The 19,918-nt window shown below is 49.4% G+C and overlaps 9 protein-coding genes and 1 non-coding gene across 10 annotated transcripts; 4 read left to right on the forward strand and 6 right to left on the reverse strand.

Annotated features, from left to right (window-relative positions):
• Window positions 1–354: 354 nt before the first annotated feature.
• GUITHDRAFT_152807 (hypothetical protein) lies at window positions 355–1,522 on the forward strand (the record flags this gene model as incomplete). The annotated part of the gene is made up of 8 exons (XM_005831866.1): window positions 355–412; window positions 477–546; window positions 607–656; window positions 699–759; window positions 849–949; window positions 1,005–1,051; window positions 1,148–1,235; window positions 1,285–1,522. Coding segments are annotated over 8 exons (510 nt in total), but the record flags the coding sequence as incomplete, so codon positions are not given.
• Window positions 1,523–1,573: 51 nt separating this feature from the next.
• On the reverse strand, window positions 1,574–3,664 carry GUITHDRAFT_108990 (hypothetical protein; the record flags this gene model as incomplete). The annotated part of the gene is made up of 9 exons (XM_005831867.1): window positions 1,574–1,648; window positions 1,874–1,912; window positions 1,964–2,030; window positions 2,081–2,164; window positions 2,216–2,267; window positions 2,313–2,370; window positions 2,423–2,467; window positions 2,519–2,571; window positions 2,623–3,664. 9 exons carry the CDS (start codon window positions 3,662–3,664, stop codon window positions 1,574–1,576), a joined length of 1,515 nt encoding a protein of 504 aa, XP_005831924.1.
• A 1,625-nt stretch (window positions 3,665–5,289) lies between these two features.
• On the forward strand, window positions 5,290–6,283 carry GUITHDRAFT_163384 (hypothetical protein; the record flags this gene model as incomplete). The annotated part of the gene is made up of 6 exons (XM_005831868.1): window positions 5,290–5,331; window positions 5,379–5,417; window positions 5,472–5,547; window positions 5,588–5,644; window positions 5,699–5,941; window positions 5,987–6,283. Coding segments are annotated over exons 2-6 (675 nt in total). The 5' UTR covers window positions 5,290–5,331; window positions 5,379–5,415.
• Window positions 6,284–6,532: 249 nt separating this feature from the next.
• On the reverse strand, window positions 6,533–7,320 carry GUITHDRAFT_152808 (hypothetical protein; the record flags this gene model as incomplete). The annotated part of the gene is made up of 7 exons (XM_005831869.1): window positions 7,205–7,320; window positions 7,092–7,160; window positions 6,977–7,039; window positions 6,854–6,933; window positions 6,734–6,802; window positions 6,605–6,682; window positions 6,533–6,557 (listed from the first exon to the last, which is right to left on the reverse strand). Coding segments are annotated over exons 1-6 (368 nt in total), but the record flags the coding sequence as incomplete, so codon positions are not given.
• Window positions 7,321–9,782: 2,462 nt separating this feature from the next.
• Window positions 9,783–10,997, forward strand: GUITHDRAFT_39743 (hypothetical protein; the record flags this gene model as incomplete). The annotated part of the gene is made up of 2 exons (XM_005831870.1): window positions 9,783–10,649; window positions 10,740–10,997. Coding segments are annotated over 2 exons (1,125 nt in total), but the record flags the coding sequence as incomplete, so codon positions are not given.
• A 515-nt stretch (window positions 10,998–11,512) lies between these two features.
• Window positions 11,513–12,288, reverse strand: GUITHDRAFT_139241 (hypothetical protein; the record flags this gene model as incomplete). The annotated part of the gene is made up of 4 exons (XM_005831871.1): window positions 11,513–11,703; window positions 11,765–11,973; window positions 12,082–12,128; window positions 12,181–12,288. 4 exons carry the CDS (start codon window positions 12,286–12,288, stop codon window positions 11,513–11,515), a joined length of 555 nt encoding a protein of 184 aa, XP_005831928.1.
• Window positions 12,289–12,441: 153 nt separating this feature from the next.
• Window positions 12,442–12,513, reverse strand: GUITHDRAFT_t52. The gene has a single exon. It is a non-coding gene; the product is annotated as a tRNA-Asp (tRNA).
• A 1,346-nt stretch (window positions 12,514–13,859) lies between these two features.
• GUITHDRAFT_157894 (hypothetical protein) lies at window positions 13,860–16,559 on the forward strand (the record flags this gene model as incomplete). The annotated part of the gene is made up of 2 exons (XM_005831872.1): window positions 13,860–15,970; window positions 16,352–16,559. The coding sequence occupies 2 exons, from the start codon at window positions 13,860–13,862 to the stop codon at window positions 16,557–16,559; spliced, it is 2,319 nt and encodes a 772-aa protein (XP_005831929.1).
• A 138-nt stretch (window positions 16,560–16,697) lies between these two features.
• On the reverse strand, window positions 16,698–17,803 carry GUITHDRAFT_139243 (hypothetical protein; the record flags this gene model as incomplete). The annotated part of the gene is made up of 8 exons (XM_005831873.1): window positions 16,698–16,796; window positions 16,848–16,916; window positions 16,959–17,060; window positions 17,112–17,194; window positions 17,242–17,278; window positions 17,330–17,458; window positions 17,495–17,561; window positions 17,760–17,803. The coding sequence occupies 8 exons, from the start codon at window positions 17,801–17,803 to the stop codon at window positions 16,698–16,700; spliced, it is 630 nt and encodes a 209-aa protein (XP_005831930.1).
• A 939-nt stretch (window positions 17,804–18,742) lies between these two features.
• Window positions 18,743–19,751, reverse strand: GUITHDRAFT_152809 (hypothetical protein). Its single transcript, XM_005831874.1, has 2 exons — window positions 18,967–19,751; window positions 18,743–18,916 (listed from the first exon to the last, which is right to left on the reverse strand). Exon 1 carries the CDS (start codon window positions 19,508–19,510, stop codon window positions 19,319–19,321), a length of 192 nt encoding a protein of 63 aa, XP_005831931.1. The 5' UTR covers window positions 19,511–19,751; the 3' UTR covers window positions 18,743–18,916; window positions 18,967–19,318.
• Window positions 19,752–19,918: the final 167 nt, after the last annotated feature.

A 19,918-nucleotide genomic window follows, 5' to 3' on the forward strand; every position in this document is an offset into this window, starting at 1 on the left:
TATCGCTCTGCTGCTCTTCCCTGCTCCTGCTCCTGCTCCTGCTCCTGCTCCTGCTCCTGCTCCTGCTCCTGCTCCTGCTCCTGCTCCTGCTCCTGTTCCTGCTCCTGCTCCTCCTCATCCTGCTCCTGCTCCTTCTCCTCTCCCTGTTCCACCTCTGCTCTCATCTCTATCCTCCTCCAAATCTACATGACAATATTCTGCTCCACACCCCATCTCTCTTCCATCCCCTAACTTCTCCAACTCCCTACTCGATCTCACAGCAAGCACGCACACTCTCCAGCTTGTTGTTTGCACAGCCCTCAAAGTTGTTGTCGGGCAATCTTTATACTATCCTCACTGAAGGCTTGTTACACCAGTGTGCAGTCTATTGACCACTCACCTTTTAACTGTATCAGTCGCCGCTGTCCTAAAGGTGAAGCATTTCGGCTTTGTGTTTAGACTTCTCTCACTCTCTACCACTTACCTTCTTAACGCAGCTTATCTCCGACTGAGAGGTGGCACTGATGGGGTTTCTGGATTCGAGCCCAACCCCTCACCTTCGATACCGTGAGCCCGTCAAGTTTTGAGTGGGAACGATGTTTGATCAGCGGCTTTGATTGATGGCAGATCGTACACTTCTCCTGCGTCTCAGCAAGTTGATTGGGACACGCCGTCAGGTATCGTGTGCCCTTGAGGCAAGCACACTGATCTCAAAACAGCGCAATCCTACAACATCCCACCAGCACCAGTTGCAGAGATGGATCCTCCTCCTGCTTTCAGGTCTTTATACATGTAGATGAGGCTGGCACATATCTGTTTCCTTTTCTCGTCCCCTTCAAACTCTGTCTGACTGGCACCTACAATCGCAGCAGTCCACCCAAAGCACCCGTTCCGAGTTTCTCCCCTCCTGTGGCAGCTCCTTCCTTCTCAGCCCCTCCAGCTCCTGCCCCAGCTCCTACTCAATCATCAGGTCTGTCTTTCTGTGAGCATCAGGCAGTCTTCTGCTCATCTTCTTCTTGCCAAAGTGTCTTGGGATGAGACGTCGGTGAGCGGATTCCGTCGCTTCATAGATGTAAGCATTTGCATGAATACCCTACTTGATGATGTTGGCGTTGAGTATGGCATCCTTGACAAGCATTGTTGCTGCCTTGTAACCATTGGGTGTCAGATGTTTGGCTGGCAAAACATCAGCCCCTTTCTGTACTTTGCCATGGGCGCCTTCTGGGCTTCCATTATGGCGATTTGGCACAACACAAGTAAGATGCTGATGTTTCATGACCTTGCCTGCTAGTGACTCGTGAACAGCTCCAGATGAAGATCTTGATATGAAAGCTGTCTGATCAAACCTTTGATTGATGAGAACCGTGGAGCATGTGAAGGGATCATATGCTTGTGTGGTGTTGCATTTCAGATCATCTCTTTGCTGAGCTATGCTGATGCTCCGTGTCAACGGCTTTTTGGACATTTCAAAGAATCAAACCTCAAGCTGGTGTAACGTTCATGGTTACGTAGTTGACACAGATTGAGACTTGATATATTCAAAATACACTCATATGTTCATCTTGTGTCGACATGCTTTGAAGGTTTTCCCTGCTCACTGTGACGATGAGAGGGAGATAGATTGATTGGACAAGGATCGACTTGGAACAAGGTTTCTCATGGATCCCACCTGCTTCAAGTCAGCTTCATGCATGAAAGGAAGAAGAAGTTACCCCTCTCATCTTGAACAAGAGCCTCCATGTAGGCAGCGCTTTCTTGTATGACTCTTTCTCTCTCAAATGTCGTGCCTCCTGCTCCACCGGTTCAAGTCGGCCAAAATTTTCAGAAGGAAAGGGTAAAGGTCAAGAAAGTAGAAAGGGGGCCAAGGAGTGAAGCACTGAATCTTGAAAGGAACCTCAATCTTCTGCTTCTCCATATGCTCGGCGTACTTTTCCTGTTTGCAGCACATCAGCTTCAGAGCTACTTGGGTCAAAGAAGCACTGACTTGAAATGTCGAGCTGATCACAGAGATCGGCAAAGCAACCATAACAACCCCAGCAACGCACGCCATGCTGAGAGGAAGAGTTAGCAATACATGGAGTTTGTTGCAAACTATCTTCACCTCCCAAACAATCTTCCAGTGTCAGTGACAGGAGTCATGTCCCCGTAACCGATAGTGCAGAGGGTTATGACAGCCCACCACATACTGCAGGCGAGATGAGCTTCAAAAGTATCCCCTCCTCTCCCTATAGCTCACCTGTGAGGGATCGACAGAAATGGCTCTCCGTATGGATTCGCAGCATTGTCCTCTGCGAGAATGTTTCATGCATAGAAGGCAAAACTAAGGGATGTACCAGCATAAAAAACAATTGCTGCAAACAAGATGACCAATATGATGAAGCAAAAAAGGGCCTTTCGAAGCACATCCTCAGTTTCATGAACACGACAGATCCAAGCATTGGACCTGGCTAAGTTCATTCCTTGCTGCAATGGCTGTCTTGCCGAGAACCTGATGATAGGAATCAAAGATGTGCAAACATAGAAAGTTTTTGAGGATTACTTGAAGCCCGTCTGAGTGCCTTGCAAGCTTGAAGACTCGGAGAATCCTCAGCACTGCATCGATCCAGTATCAGGCGGACAACTGTGAGAGTTTGCATGCAAAACCTTTCAAGACCTTTGATGCTTCTGCTGCTGGGAAAATCAAGGTGATCCAGGTTGGAAGGATGGACAAGAGATCGATTATGTTCAGTGGGCGAAACACGAACTTCCTCTTGTTCTGGTTCACTAAGAGCCGTGAGAGATACTCAAAAGTGAAGGCTGAGACGAAACCGACGTCCACAAACTCGAAGGTTGACTGCAGCTGGTCGTTCTTTGCCAACTGCGGAAGAGTCTCGACGCACAAGACCACCACAGACGCCACGACCAGGATCAAGGACGTCATCGAGATGAACCAGGCAAGAGTGCTCGACTTGGGCTCTTCCAGCAACGCATACAAAGTTGCCCGGAACCCAGCAGAAGGTCTTCCATCTTCCTCGCTGTTGAAAGATTGTCGGTACAGGGCCAAGAATCCATCCAAACCCGGGATGGGCGGATCTGCCTCGTGCATCTTGAAGTACAAGAGCTCATTCTGCCAGACTTCTGAAGCAATGTGAGGAGGTTTGACTGGAATGAAACCATCGCGGTAGGAGTTGACGATCTCGACAGCAGCAAACGGATGCCGATCAAGAAATATGAAACCTTTGCGGAATAGATCGTGATTGGGATTCCTGATCATATCTGAAAGCAATGTTCCCGGATAGCGACGCAGGTACTTCTCATACGTTATGCATACCATCCCCCCGCTGTTGATGCAAATCTTCCTCCCTAATCCTCCGTTCGCCATCATCTTTCGCGCCACCTCCGAGATCATAGTATCCCAATTCTCTTTCGCTCGAAGTTCCTTTTGAAGTTGCGCGTGGGCCGCAGGATCAGATTCAGCTGCCTGGTCTGTTCGCATTCCACGATGCCTTTCAGCTCTGTGGGCTGAATGGCTATCGACATGTTCATAATGACTCATCGGCGCTCCCCACACCAGCGTCTTCTCATAAGAAGAGGTGGTCGAGCAACTTGCCTCACTCGCTCCGTGACTTGACATGCGAGCGAAAGACTCAACGTCACTGACGTGCACATCTTTTGCTGAAAGGGAGATGGCCTGCGGGAATCCCATGCTGTTTGGATCCTCCGTCGAATCTATCGCGGGGACTGTTGGCAAAAAGCGCCGGAGGGAGCCGCTTGATTGCCATCCATGGTCGATCAGCTGCTGGAATGTTTCATTCTTCGGTGCTCCTGCTCCCTCAGGAGGATCACTCGATTCTCTTTGGTCTGTCATTTCTCCCTTGCTATTCGCTCTGCGACGAGCGTCAGCTTCAAAATAACGTGAATAGAAACCAAGTCAGATCGGGTGAAGTTGATGCCATTGCCAAGATAGAATCGGAAATGAATTTGTACACAATCAAGAATTATGATATGCATTGCTGACTCGACAAGCACATGGAGCTAAAACTGCAGAACCAAATTCAAACACGCAGCAGAGGAGGACGCAGGGGTGGATAAGGAGAAGCAGTGATGAATGACATGGAGAAGGAAGAAGAGACAAGATGCATGACATGGAGAGGGAAGAAGAGACAAGAAACAAGAAGAGCAGAAACAGATGAAACAGACAGCGAGAGGATGGAGATTCAAGCGGCAAGTTGCGGGGGCAGCAGCACAGCGTTGAGCATCACGACTAGTCGGTGGTTGCATTTTGGGGACCCCGTTGCTGACCCCGTTGGGTTTTGAGGGGACCAGTGAGGGGACGAGGGTTCTAGGTCAGTTGGGGGATGGGGGACGCGAGTGTGGGATCGGGGAGGTTACGTGGTGATGTGTGCAGAAGCGCAATGAAGGGAAGAAGGAGTGAGAAGAAGGAGGGAGGGAGAAGACAGACAGACAGACAGACAGACAGACAGACAGACAGACAGACAGACAGACAGACAGACAGACAGACAGACAGACAGACAGACAGACAGACAGACAGACAGACAGACAGACAGAAAGAAAGAAAGAAAGAAAGAAAGAAAGAAAGAAAGACAGACAGACAGACAGACAGACAGACAGACAGACAGACAGACAGACAGACAGACAGACAGACAGACAGACAGACAGACAGACAGAAAGACAGAAAGACAGACAGACAGACAGACAGACAGACAGGGATCGGGAGATGGAGAGGGGAAGAGGATCAGGCAGGGAGAGATGGACAGGAGGCAATGAAGTTCTCTCAAACTATTATGCATTGACTCTTTTCAAACAGAACAATTATTTTACATGCAATGAATCAGAATATCCATAATTCTTCTATCCACCCGAGCCATATCAAGTGAGTGTGAATTGTGGGATGTGCAAATTTCCTGATCATATACTTATTCTCTGTCGATTGCATTTGGATCCTACAGTCGGCGTCATGGCGATATTCACATCGAAGTGCATCGCAGTGATCGTATGATGCACAAAAAGATAAATCCAGAGGAAGAGAGAAGAGCGATGATTGTACAACATTCGCTCCCGTGTAAACCACCTGACTAGATTCATACAGATCTTCTTCACGCTGTTCACCCTCATGATTTTTGCGCAATTGATGCTTGTATATTGGAAGAAAAGGCATTATCGAAGCTATCAGCAGGTTCAAGTTGCGATGTACAAAGTTGAGACAAACATTCTCACCCATCTTTGTATACGCAGGTTACTTTGTTAGGATTATGGTTGATTCCGTAAGTGCACCTTGTTGCTATCTGCGATCATTTAAACCTTTCACAGCTTCCTCTTTGCCTCTTCTCTGCATTTTTGGAAACTCTTGACGTACATCTCTTTCTTCGTCGCTCTTCGAAATTTTAACATGTCTTCAGTTGTTGGGCTATTTGGACACTATCGTCAGCATATATCATGTGTGCTTTGAGGCAACAGCTTAGAGTCAGGGTTTTGATTTCTGCTCTATCAAGGTACAAAGCTACAAGGCGACCGATTCCTGATCGAACACCTCGGCTTGTTTATTCGTATTTCTATTATGCTTTCAAGGTGAGATGTTTCTAAAGTTTTCTACCCTCACCGAACACAGCTCTGCTACTCCTCGGGTGTTGTGGGATATTTGCTCATCTTATCGGAGTTCCTCCAAGTGAAATATGCTCCCTCTCAACTCCTCAACCACTCATGCTCCTTCGTACCGCAGATTCCAGCGATTTTCGGGGTGGAAGTGCAGGTGGTGTATGTGGGGGGCATGTTGTTTTTCTTCGGGCTTTACTTCGGAGTGCTGTCCCGAGACTGCTCGGAGATGTGCACCGACCGGATGGCTGCCAGCATGGGGTACGGCAGGAAGGGCAGCATGCCCTCCCGGGGTTACGACCCCACCGTCTGTCTGCTATGCGGAGATGCGCTCAACTACAACTGGGCTCTGATGAACTCGTCGATCCAGGTGGAGTACGAGGAACTGTTCTGATAGGACTGAGAGTGTCAACAGAGCCAGAGGATCAACGCGACAGAAACGGCTGAGAGGACTGTCAATCTGAGTTGTGGACACTCCTTTCATGATTTCTGCATTCGAGGATGGACTATCATTGGCAAGAAAGATATCTGCCCGTTCTGCAGCGAGAAAGTCTCACTTCGAGCCATGTTTCGAAATCCATGGGAAACCCAAAACTTGATGTGGGCGAACCTACTGGATGCAGTCCGATATCTCATCGTATGGAACCCGGTGATTGTTGGTATGACTCAACTGTCATTGTACGAGCTCGGCTACCTTGAAAATCCAAAATAGAAAATCAAAGAATAATATCATATTGTTTTTGTCCCAATTTTGAGCATATATTTCTTGTTTGTAATGGACTGTGTGGTCTTAATAGTAAAATTCGGATACAATAATATACATCACACCTTGTTTGAGCTCACTTCACCCAACAAACCAGGACCTCAGGTTGTAACCCAACAATATCAAAGGCAGGCAGTAGACGAGGAACTTGATTGTCGACAATGAATTTGAACTACTCGTGCAATCGCCTCTCTTGTATCTAGTGTTGTAGGCGCAATCCCAGCTAGCATCGTGCGTCAACACCTCAAGATTTCAAAGGTCGGAGCTGACCTCTGGTATGCGAAGGTCGAAGCAGCAGCTTTAGGGTCACAAGTGTAGCCAGCCAACACCTCCGCTTCCGTCAGGCATCTGCCATCCAACTCAGCACATCCTCGCCCTCTGCAAGATCGCCGTCCTCACGTGTCACAGCGAGACCCAACTTTGGTGAAGTCAGATAATTTGATCTGCCCAGGCTCAAACTCGAAGTACCTGCGATAGTCCATTCAGCATATGACCGTTAAAGAAGGATTGAAGCATCACCGCCCATCCACAAAGCCTTGGAGTCGGCGAGAAGGACCTCTAACAATCCGTTGCAACATGCTTTCCAAGTACATCGCTCTCTATTACAGCGTAAGAGTGTGATCTAACCAACCACAGCTTTACCCTTGTTGCTGAGATTGCTACCGAATAATTCTGCATGGGGTATGTCCCATTTTGACATGCAGCCTTCGAAAAGCAGTTACAACTGAAACTTGTGAATGGGGATTTGATGACCAACCTGCACCACTTGACCACGGGAGTCAAGCACAGGATTTCCGAACTTGTCGAGGAGAGTAACATTTGAACCCTGCCCTCATTCAGCTTGATCCCATGAGATTCTTTCCCACGCACCTCTTGGCAACCGTTTGGTTTTGAACATTTCGAATACATGTTTTGACAAGTCCTGTAACATATCTGGAGAAATTCATACAGGTCGTGGACACATCTTGGGAAGAAATACGCACAGATCTATGGAAAAAGTCAAATTACAAACACATCTTTCTTGAAATTTTGATTGTCTTTCGGTACCACATTAATTATTGCGTCATTGCATCCCTCCAAGTCGCTGCTCTTATAGCCAGTTATGGCAAGCACTTGTTCTGTACACCTTGTTATCACATCTCTCTAACCAGCGAAAGGTTGCAGCATTACTCTCTGCTTCAAGGAAGGCAGCTTGCGCATCTGAGCAGGACGATAACTGGAAAAGAGACAAACAAATCAGATGGTGACGAGGTGGTTCGCAGCTGAGAGTACCACACTACAGGACGACTTGGACCGATAGCTGAATCGTCCTTTGCACAGACACGAATCGAGACTTGGACACTTTGAGGTATGAGACAGCAGTACATGCGGGGACCAAACTCACCGAACTTTGGTTTGATATGCTGCATCCCGGACCAAAACAATCAGCCTGCTTACACCAGGATGACGACCAGTCTACGTTCTTGCCTGGCAAGTTTTTCAATACGATAGTGAAGATTGGAGCCAATAGCTGGACTCACAGCAGAAGTATGTCTTTGCTTGTCCTTTGGGCAATGGATCAACGCTGGTTTGGCAGGTCACTTGTTGGGAAGTTGCCTGTGTTGTTTGTCCGCGAATGGGTCTCGGAAGAGCGCAGAGAATGAAGAACAAACATATCTTGCAGTCACGAGGCATTACCCGCATCGCTGTTTCTGAATCTCTTCTGCTGTCTATTGCCGGGACCGTGACTAGGGAGCAGGAACTTGGAGTCGGGAGCCTCACTGAGTCAGGAGGAACGGCTCAGTCAGTCAGCCAGTCAGTCAGTCAGTCGGCCGTCGGGGGTCTCAACAGCTTCTACTGTCTTTCTCCACCTCAGCCTCAACTGATCCATTGCGGCGATGACGGGTCTCCCCTGGGTGCTGCATCGAACGCCTGACCTACTGGTTTTCACTTTACTCAAAGTTAAGTTAAACTACTGGTACTTCAGTTACTACCGTACAGCCACGGTTTCACCGGCACGGTGAACTGAGTTCCCGGCCCGGCGGGCCGAACGGTCCGATCGGAAGGCAAGTTGAGAGACGCCGGTCAGGCCGCCTGAGACTGGGCAATCATCAATTTCCAATCAACAAATTTTATAATAGGAATAATAGGATTACCGCCGTACACTGACAGGCGTCAAGTTCATGACGCCGGCCCGACTCCGGCCGCCGGGGCGAAAGCCTGAAAGATCCTGCCAGGGCCGGAAACTTCGTTTACAACTCGTGACCGTCGGATCACATGCCCGCTGACTCCGAGACTCGGACAATCGGATCTGGCCGTGCGTCATGCCATGGCCGCGCACCCAGTCACTGACTGAGTACACCGGTCCGACCGGTCACTGAGTCAAGCCTGACGGTCGGGCCGGCCCACGGTGAGGCTGACTCTGTGAGAGTATCGAGACCCCGTATCATCTACCACGAAATGATTACTCAATAATACTCCCCCATTTTCACTACCTACCCTGGCATATTGTTGCTATCTCTTGAAATTTCACCCCATTTAGAACCACCGACTACCCCCGTGTTTCTCTCTACCCCTCACACTTTGTGCACGACCTACCCCTGTACACTCAATACTGTCATTTCGGGATCTATGTCGCCCTGCACATCGTTGCTTCTTCATGGTCATTGTTGTAGTCATCATGGTCATCGATGGTCATGAACAAGATTGTGAAAACGATTATGAACATGCTTATGAACATGATTATGAACATGCTTATGAACATGATAATATGATTACGAATATGATTGTACTTGGCGCATCGGCAACGTGATGCTGATTGACTTTTCCACCATTCATTCCCGTAGATATATGATTCCCAATTTTGAATTATCATTCTTTCATCATTCATCTCTCTCCAATGCAAAAGTGAAATATACTTGTTCCTCAAGTTTTTTCTTGAATGCACATCAATTGAACCTCCACACGTTGACATTCCTTCTAGTGTGACCAGTGGAATTGTGATTTAGAAACACTGCTCTTGCCCTTCATACTGGATGGATCAATGTTGCTCCTGTTGCCCTACTTGTTCATCCTACCTGTGCGTCTGATGGTATTTCTGTTGTCTTCTGGTGAGTTTGGTAAACGGGGAGCAATTTCAGAAGGATCTATTGTGATGCCACTGACTTGTCGTTGACAGACTTGTGTTGAGTTCATTGCTCGGGCAACCATGCCCTTGTTCGCATGGACGGCGTCGGCGGCAGCAACTGAGTTTGTAGATGAGACTGGAACAGGATTTTCTGAGCTGGGAGGTGACAAGACAGGTGACACATGGTTGACATCATTTTCGAGGCGCTTCTCTCAGCTTGTCAATGGGCATTTTCGGAGTCACCCAGATCCTCATAAGTCAGATAGGATGAGGATTGCGACTGACTTACTAGAAGAAAATGTCGGTGATGTCAAGATATCAGAATGGCAAGCAACCATGATATTGTTCAAGAGCTCGTTCGGAATTGGCATGTTGAGTCTACCCTACGCGTTTTCAAAGTCGGGCATGGTTCCAGGGATGATTGCAATCTGCATCATCGCCAAAATTACCAATTTCTCTACTAAGCTTCTGGTCTGGAACAAGAGAAAATTGCAGAGTGGAACCAACAGCGTGCTTGGGATCCCAGACATCGCCTACCTGTGCTGGGGTTGGCCTGGCCTGGCGGTCGCAAGCGCTGTCATCATCTGTTGTCAGGTGGGAAACTGCATCGCGTACACTATCTTCCTCGCTCTCACCACCTCCTCGCTGCTGGAGGAGTCAAGTGCTGGCTTTGGCATCCTGCAGGAGAGCGAATCACCTTTCATCCCCCTCGCACTGTGCTGGGCGGTGCTTTTCTCTTTCCTGGTGCAGATGAAGGAGCTCAAGACTTATGCTCCTCTTTTATTCACAGCACAGATAGCTCACATCACAGCCGTTATCACAATCATCTTTTACGGCCTTTTACATGATCACGTGTGCGGGGAGGTAGAAGTGAAAGTATTCTGCAGCGTCAGAGTTGGAACGCATTGGGAGACGTTTCCAATCTTCCTGGGGATTGCAGTCTTTGCTGTAGAGGGCATTCCCATGGTTCTAGCGATCGAAAATTCAATGGCAACCCCAGAACGGTTTGAGACTGCATTCGATAGAGCACAGATTTGTCTAGTTTCTTGCTTCCTGGCATTCGGCGTGATGGGATATTGGCTTTATGGTGATAACACGAAGAGTGTGATTGTTTTGAACGTGTTGGGAACAACCGGGCTCATGGTAAAGGCGCTGCTCTGCCTGGTCATATCTCTGTCTTACCCCCTCCAATTCATGCCAGCTGGGGAAGTGTTGAAGGCTATCTCGGAGAGCTCTATCTCGAGGAGCATTTACGACGCCGTTACCCTACGCTACTTCCACGACATGTCGTATCTGGAGTGGAAAGAAAAGTTCTGGATGGTCTTGAAGGTTTGCGCTGTCCTTGGCGGTGCCTGGGTTGCTATTATTTTCCCCCATTTTGGTCACTTCCTTTCCATATTGGGCTCCATAACGTTTTCTCTCATCACCTTCTTCCTCCCTCCTCTGTTCTACTTGCAGACCTTCCACTGGCAAGTCAGCAATCGCATGTTGGCAGCTTGTCTGCTTACCTCATGCTTTGGTGTCGCTGTCACATGCGTCGGCCTCTGGAGCAACCTGCTGGCAACAAGTCACCTGCAGGGGATCGAGCATTCTCCTCCAAACCCGACAAGTCCCGAATTCCAGCAGGCACGGAAAGTCTACAAGGTTGCAGAAGGACAGATAGCTCGACAAATCCCCAAGGATATGAAGCATGCATTGATCAAGTACGCCAAGCAAGCTGGGAACAAAGCCATCAAGCACATGATTGAGGACCATGATATCTCAGGAACAGTCAAGCAGAAGATGGTTTCGAACAAGTCGATGGCGCATGCTGAGGCGGAGCCTCCTTCAGGCACTGCCAACAACTCGGAAGAAGCTGGAGTCCAACCTGCTCATGCGCTGCACATGGCGCAAGAGGCCCATGCACCTCCCAGGATCATCAACTTTCCATCTCACAGCAGCAACGGCAGCACGAAGGAGACGGAAGAGACCGGCGGCCAGCGAGTGGTCTATCGTCCGATTGGGTTGAAGCATTAGGAAATTCTTCTGTAAAGCGAAAAATGCAAACAGACAGGCCAAAGAAACTTTAATATCTATGACTGTGGAGGATTAAAGTTCGAACAGAACCACGACTTGTTTTGGATGCTCTTGCAGTTCCCCTTGATTCTTTCAATTATTCCATTGATCACATCCTCGCCCTCCTTCACGTTTCCGAGGAGCTTGCTGGCAGCAAACGACTCGATTTTCTCTCCTATACCAAACCAAGACCCTTTGGCAGGAGCTGCTGCGAGCAAGCAAAGTAAGAAGAGACAAGTGGCATGCAGATTAACCGAGAATACGGTCACCTTCCGTTGTTGTTTCTGCTGCATGCCTCGGAAACGCCTCAGCGCTTACATTGATGGTGTAAGCTGTTTGAAAGAAGCTCTCTCGGCTTGAGTGGTACTTGGACAGGCTGGAGCAACCAAGGATGCTGGTAAAGTTGATGTTCGATGTCTTGACATCCATCGATCTCTTCTTCGCGTCCACAACAACCTCTTCCAGCAGATATAAAGGCCTGGGTGGATGCAGGTAGTGAGCCACTCTGACAATACAACCGAAGCATTACTTGGATCCAAAAAAAGGTCTTATATACGACGGCAGTTTCCCTTCCATCGTGAGCAACCTGATACTGCACAGTCGCCCATGGCCGTCAATCTTTCGAGATAGCACCTGCACAGATATGTTTCAACAGAATTGGTCTATACTTGCGCAGTATGATAACCTCGACACTCTTTACAAACTTGTGATTTTCATACTTGTCCCACAGAGCAGTGCTGACAAGCTCGAAGGGATGGAAATACAAGCCATGGTGTTCCAAGGTTCGTGGCATGAGGTCAAGAACGGCTGAAGGAAGACAAGAGAAGCAAGGAGAGGAAACGAGGGAGCAAGGTTTCGTTTTAAGTTTTACACACACATAAAAAGAACTTATGTGAGCTCACATAAAAAGAGACTTCCTTGATTCAGGAAGGACCACCCTAAGGGTCGCCGCGTCTGGGAATTGAACCCAGGTCTCCCGCGTGACAGGCGGGGATACTGACCACTATACTAACACGGCAGTCAGAAGCGCAGGTTGTTGCGCTCGCCTTGCACGTGTGCAGGGCCCTAATCATTATATACTAGACCCCGACTGCACAACGCACGATCATCGGTGTGAGTGTCACTGCGGTGCCAGCGCCCACGTCACACTGCCCGACCAGGCCGGCCCGGGGTGCGACGGCCGGGCCACACGGGGGTCCGTACTACCGTACGGCCGCGGCGCCGGGCAGACTCTCACTCACTGCGGCCTGCCCGTGCCACCGCCGGGCACGTGACTGACCGAATCCGAGTTGGGGACCAGCGACGGCGGCGCGGGAGTCAATCATGGTTGTCAACTTCAGCGCAAAAGGGTCCCAGGGAGACTCACATGGGGGTATGGGTACGGTACGGTACTGTACGGTAGGGTACGGTACGGTAGGGTACGGTATGGTACGGTACGGCGGGATATAGAGGGTGGTATCTTCGGAACCTCCGGGCCTCCGCGCGTCGGACTAAGTGGTAGTAAAAAAAAGAATTGGTCAAAAATTTGTTTCACGTGCTTTAGAGGTCACGAAAAGCATCGTTTTCCCATAAGCTATCTTGATAGGGGTCTAACTGCCGAGTGATATGAGTGGGTAGGGTGGTCAATGTACCTCATGAGCACCCCTTCTCTGAATGGTATATAGACGGGTAGAGAATTCAAAGTTTCAAATTAGCAAACCCGTCAGCACGTGAGCACAAGACCGTAACGTCTTTATCTCAGGTGGTAGGGTAGCGGTAATTGGAGGGGTAGGGTAGAGTGGGAGGCTTTTGGAGAATGATGGGGTAGGCTTACACCCGTTCATCTCTCGAGCCAATAGGGGGTAGTGGTCCTATCCAGAAAGTGGATTTCTAGCAAATGGGGGTGGTGTAGTTGTGTAGATCATTGGGGGTAGGGTTCACGTGGTCAGAAAGGGGTACGGATAAGGGCGAACCAGGCGAGGAGAGTAGGTTGAGGACATTGTTGGCTTGCAGGGAGGCAGGGAGGAACATAGCGGTTTGATGCAGTGCCGTACATGATGTCCTTGATGATATATGAGTTCTATATTATTTGATACGATCAAAGCATTGAGAATGTGATCGACAAGCGTGTAGATGAGAAAATATTCGAGTGAAGATGTTCCAATCTGCCATACACACGCTCCTCCACATAAGAAACCTGCCTAGCACTGAAATTTTCTCCTACCACCATCGATCTCTTTCTCACCATTCTGGCAGATGCAACAACATCTTGGGCTTCGATTTGGGTTGCTACTTTCTGTGTGCATGCAGATGGTCTCAGCATCTGAGACACTAGGGATTCTAGATCAAATCAAAAAGGCTGGCGGTGAAAGAGATGCTACCTTGATGATTTACATTCCCGCCGGATTTGCGATCTTGTTCTCTGTGTATCTCTTCTTCCGCGTCAAGGCAGTATCTATCCTCAAGACGGAGGGAGCATCGGCTGCATCCTTCGAAGAGCTGAAAAACTGTTACGAGACCATCCAAGCTGGAGCCAAGGCGTTCCTTTGGGCTGAGTACCAAGTGTGCACTATCTTCGTGATCCTGTTTGCGGTGCTTGTTTTTATCCTCACTTCGCGTATCCCCACCTTGTCTGCGACGGGAGACTCGTACGAATGGAAGTGGAAGATTGGAGGGCTGACCTGCGCTTCTTTCCTGGTCGGAGCCTTCACTTCCATCCTGTCCGGATATATCGGCATGATGGTTGCAGTGTTTGCAAATGGCAGAACCACAGTTGCTGCTCTCGCCGACGGAGGAGCTGGCTGGACAGCAGCCTTCAACGTTGCCTTCCGCTCGGGAGCGATCATGGGCTTTTCCAACTGTGGTCTGGCTCTCATCATTCTATACGGTCTGTGCCAGATCTACCGCGACGTGTTCACAGACATCATCGATGGCAAGAGGTACATCCAGTACACTCAGCTCTTCGAGTGCGTGTCTGGCTTCGGTCTCGGTGGGTCGGCGATCGCCTTGTTCGGAAGGGTAGGAGGAGGAATCTTCACCAAGGCTGCCGATGTCGGAGCGGACCTCTCTGGGAAAGTGATCGGGTTGGGAGATGGCAAGAAGCTCGACGAAGATTCTCCGTACAACCCTGCGGTCATTGCTGACAACGTCGGTGACAACGTCGGTGATGTTGCGGGAATGGGAAGCGACTTGTTTGGCTCTCTCGGAGAAGCTTCCTGTGCTGCGATGCTGCTGGGTGCAGCAATCGGAGAGATCAGCACGGCTGGATGGTCAGCGCTCATGTATCCGCTCTACATCTCCACCATCGGAATCTGCGCATGTCTTGTGATGCACTTCGTCGCTACTGATATCTGGCCTGTGCGATGCGAAACGGACATCGAGAAGGTCCTCAAGATTCAGCTGCTGGGAACTGCTATAATCATGTCTGGCATCATGTACCCTGTAACCGACGGCTTCCTGCCTAACAGTATGACCATCGACGGCGTCACTCGTCTTGTCACTTCGGACAATGTCTACGGTTGCGTGTTGTTCGGCATCTGGGCTGGCACTATCATCGGCTTCATCACCGAGTACTTCACCTCGCACACCTACAAGCCTACTCGCGATGTAGCCAAGGCTTGCGAGACTGGAGCAGCCACCAACATCATCTATGGCATCGCTCTCGGGTACCTCTCCTCTATCATCCCCGTCGGCCTCATCGCAGGAGCCGTATACTTCTGCTTGAAGACCACTGGCTTGTATGGCGTAGCTTGCGGTGCTCTTGGCATGCTCTCGACCCTCGCAACGTGCCTCACCATCGACGTGTATGGTCCCATCTCTGACAACGCGGGAGGCATCGCTGAGATGGCCGAGTTCCCCCCCAACGTGCGCGACAAGACTGATGCTCTTGATGCTGCCGGAAACACGACGGCAGCCATTGGCAAGGGCTTCGCCATCGGGTCTGCGGCCCTTGTGTCCGTCTCCTTGACCGGCGCATTTGTTGCTCGATGCTCCTTCTCCATGTCGGCAGCCAGCAAGCTCAACGAGCATGGGGTCAACCTCATGTCTGCCGTCGTCTTCGCTTTCCTCATCTTCGGTGCGAACATCCCGTACTGGTTCTCAGCTCTTACCATGAAATCTGTCGGAGAAGCCGCAAACTCGATGGTGCGGGAGGTGGCGAGGCAGTGGGCGGAGATCCCTGGGCTAAAAGACACAGCTTCGCTCGACTTTGACACGCGTGCTGAGAAACGTGCAGCTGGAGAGAAGCTGGCGACGCCCGACTACCAGAGGTGCATCGCCATTGCCACAAACGCCTCGCTGAAGGAGATGATTGCTCCTGCTGCCCTGGTCGTCCTCTCCCCCATCATCGTCGGCTCTCTCTTCGGAGTAGAGGCGGTGGTGGGTCTTTTGGCGGGCGCCATGTCCTCGTCTGTGCAGCTTGCTATTTCCATGTCCAACACAGGAGGAGCATGGGACAACGCAAAGAAGTTCACGGAGAAGGGAGGACTGAACGGATGGTTCATGTTCAGAGATGGATCCAACGTCAATGAGGATGAGTTCAAGAGGAAAGCTGCCGACTACAACGGAGACGAGGTTCTAGTCGTGCCTGATGCGGCCAGGGGAAGCTACTTTCCTCCAAGCATCCCTCCTTCCGTTGTGGCAGCCCCGATGCCGGGCATGGCGATGATGGGAGCCCCGGCCATGAGCGCGCAGTACATCATGCCGATGACTTCGATCCCTGATGGGCAGATGCACGTCGTGATGGGAACTGCGTTCGGAGGGGAGGAGAAGCCTCAAAGGCCCTTCAAGGACTGGCTGAACGAGCTCTCCAAGACCGACCCGGCCAGGCACAAGCGCATCATGCAGGGCGACGAAGGCGTGAGGACGGTAGACGGCAGGACCGTTGTCTATGCAGGCAAGAAATCCAACGTGCATGCTGCTGCGGTTGTGGGCGACACGGTGGGAGATCCTTTCAAGGACACGTCAGGACCAGCTCTCAACATCGTGATGAAGCTGATGGCTATCATCTCGGTTGTCTTTGCTGACTTCTTCATGAGCATCAACCATGGCAATGGAGCCTCGCATGCAGGCAATCTGATCTATTAATTGATAATACGTTGATGAATCTTATGAATTAAAATGATTGAAAGATAAAGTTATCAAAATCTTATCACCATGTCATGTTATGTTCAGGGCTTCTGGTCATGTGTTTGAACATTTCAATTCAGCCAAGTTGACATGATGTCATCCTGTTGGGTCAAAGTCATTCGTGCCTGAACTCGCTGAGATCACACACACCTCAAGGGAGACAAGCTTAACATTCTCTGTCGTTTCTTGATTTGCCTGCAAAAACAAAGTCAAATTGCGCGGTCAGCATACTGATCGTCCGAGTACCTCCGATGCAAGTCTCAGCCAAATCCTCTGAAAATGATCTTTCATGAAGCATTGAGCAAGGTGTCGTGCCTGCAGTGACGTCATCACGTGCGATTGTTTGCGGCTTCTCACCTGAACTTCAGACTCTTCGACGTTGGTGACTGACGAGCACATCTCCTTGACAAAGATCTCACAAAGCTTCGCCACCACCATCGGAGTCTCTGCCGCGACCATCTGGCGTTGTGACGCTTCAGTGCTGACTCATCCACTATTTACAAGCGATACCGAAACTCCTTCGTACTTCTTGATGTGTCGCTTGATGCCAGCAAGAGGAAGTTTGGTGGCCGAGTTGGTAGAGAGGATTGTATCTGACAGCACTTTCACATAAATCAAGGCTCAAAAACACAGCGCATACCGCACACTTGGTACTCATCGATGAGAAAGTTCATGTCCTGGTAGGTCGCAATTTGAGATCATCTCGTCATCTCGGAACAACAGGTCACCTGCAGCTCGTTGGAGGAAGGCCAGGAACTTGTACTAGTGCTCGAGCAGAGGCTTGAGGTGGAGCTGATGCTCAGCGCCCGAGCTCGCCTCTTGTCTTGCGGAGTCACTGGCAGTCCCGTGTTGGTGATCTTTGACAGTGACAGGTATCACTTTGAAAGAAATACCTTGACAGACTTGTGTGTGTGTCCTGTTATCAGGATTGCTGTCGCTTTCATAGCTTGCATCCTCAATCTGAACGGAAAGTTCCGTGGCAGCAGGTTCAAAGACCTATACCGGCGTTACCTTGAACATTTCAGCAACGGTTGGATGTCACCGGACAGGTGTTGGCAGCTTCCACTGTCTTCAACGTATCGACGAGATGCTCAGAACCATCGTATTCTACATCTCCGTCAAGTCACTTGAAAACCCAATAACAAAATTAACACACACCGAATTCCGACGAGAACATTTCTTGCAGAACGAATCTGTTCCATTGTGGCAAGCTGTTTGAAAACATCAACATCAGCATGATTCTGATCTTGAAATGTTTGAAATTCACCCGCAGTCTGCTGACTCTGACAGACAAACTTGCTCCTCGACATTAGGTTTCTGATGCAAGGGTTGAAGACATTCGTTGTCAAAATGCTCAAATTCCAAATCATGGTGGCCAAAAATTATCTCATCGCTGATGGAGCAAACAGCGTCGTTGTCAATGTCTTGATGATCCAGGAACAATGATGCCATCGTTTGCTGCGCAAGAAAAGCATCAAAAAGTATGATAATCCCATGTCAAGCTTTATCTTTTGATATCCTATCGCATCAACTATTTCATTTTAGATCACCATGTCTGATAAGTTCCTTATGTTTTCCCCTCATATCGCTTTATCATGTCTCGTATATCATCTATCTCTTCGTTATGCTCTATGTTCATCGCTGTCCTGTTCTCATCTGCTTTCTAGGTACCTAGTTTGTAATTCTTGTTTTCCTAGTAGGGTCTGACCGCTCACAACTACTCACAACCCTACCCACCTGGTCTCCGGCCCTCTTCAGACACTGAAAAGGGGGGGTGTCAAGGGGTTCAGAGCGGTCAGAAATGCAAATGATGGGTCGCATCTGGGGCCTGCTACCTGTTACCCCCTACACAAGACTGTAAAGTACCCCTACCTCATACAACTAATTGCTGTAATAAGAGTACCCAGCATATTCCACTCATAACAAGGGGCCCGTAGTAGTATACAACTTAGTCGCGGGAGTAGTAGTGGTTGAGTCTCAGTGGAACCGGGGGAACGGCGGCCCGGCCGCCGCCGTCGGCCCCGGATCGGACGGTCGCCGGTTCCACTGCACTGCGGCAGCGAGTTGCCCGGGCGGACAGGTCTGGAAGCCGGGAAGAGGAAAGGCTCTGCCGCGACTGATATACTGAGGGGAGACTAACGCAGACCAAATTCAATTTCATTCTGGTACTAATTTTAAGTCAACTTGCGCTCGAGGTCGAAAAAGCAAATTGAAATCCAACTAAAAGTTCATTATATTTGAATTTCAAACGATGCGTTTGCAATTTCCGAATTTCGTCGCCCCTCCCTGCCATGGAAGGCGGGACGGGCATGTCGCTGGTGGATAACATACCCATCAATGATGGGTCGGATGATTATGAATTTACCTGCAGTGATGGAGAAGAAAGCATTTCCGAATCGTCCAGTGACGCAACTGAGATCTTAGGTCCACCGCTGAAGAAGAGACATCTTCGGAAAGGGAACAGGATCGGCAACTGGACGAAGAGGAATATGAGCAGGAAGAGGCTTGATTGGTACGAGTTTCAAAGAACTTTGAGTGACTATCAATTTCGTATATTCTATCGAATGTCTCGCACTGCATTCTAACATCTTTTGTCTCTCATTCGTAATGATATTACTGGCAAAGAGGAACATGGAAGGAGGGGCAGTCCACATGGGTGTATCACGGCGGAGTTGAAACTGTCCATGATAATCAGATGGCTGGCAGGTGGCTCATATTTAAATATTCATCACTTCCATTGAGTCTCTGATTGTGCGGAAGAATGAAGTACTTGTGGCCATCTCGAATTGTGACCGTCCCTTGCGCATCAGATATCCTGATTTGAAGGACACAAATGCTTTGCAAAGCATCGCCACAGGCTTCAAGATGAAATCTTCTCGTGGCGTTTTTGATAGATGCATCGGTGCCATTGATGGAGTACTGATTAAACTGCATTGTATCAAAGGAATGGAGTCGTACAGAGCTGCACGTTATTTCACTCGCAAGGGATACTATGCATTGAGAACCGTCGATTCCTTTGGTATGGTATACACAACCCGATTAGTACACATGATAGACTTGCTTTCTGCAAAGGAAAACTGGAGGATCTCAACCTCCTCCGTCCTTCTGTGCGTCGGTAGCTGGCGCCTTGGCAGCATCTTCTTGTAACGCGAAGAAAATGAGGGTAAAATTGGATATTGGATGTTATATTTAGCACTCAGAATACAAATATTTATGTTTCAAACCGTTTCACGTAACGAATTATTTCAAGATTTGCGAAATTGAATTTGGTCTGCGTTAGTCTCCCCTGAGTGGTATACGAGATTCACACATGTACA

Source organism: Guillardia theta (assembly GCF_000315625.1).
Source record: "Guillardia theta CCMP2712 unplaced genomic scaffold GUITHscaffold_37, whole genome shotgun sequence".
NCBI lineage: Eukaryota > Cryptophyceae > Pyrenomonadales > Geminigeraceae > Guillardia > Guillardia theta.

Coding starts and splice junctions, on each gene's coding strand:
- GUITHDRAFT_152809 (XM_005831874.1), bottom strand. CDS start 19,510: ATGGCACCGATGCATCTATCAAAAACGCCACGAGAAGATTTCATCTTG.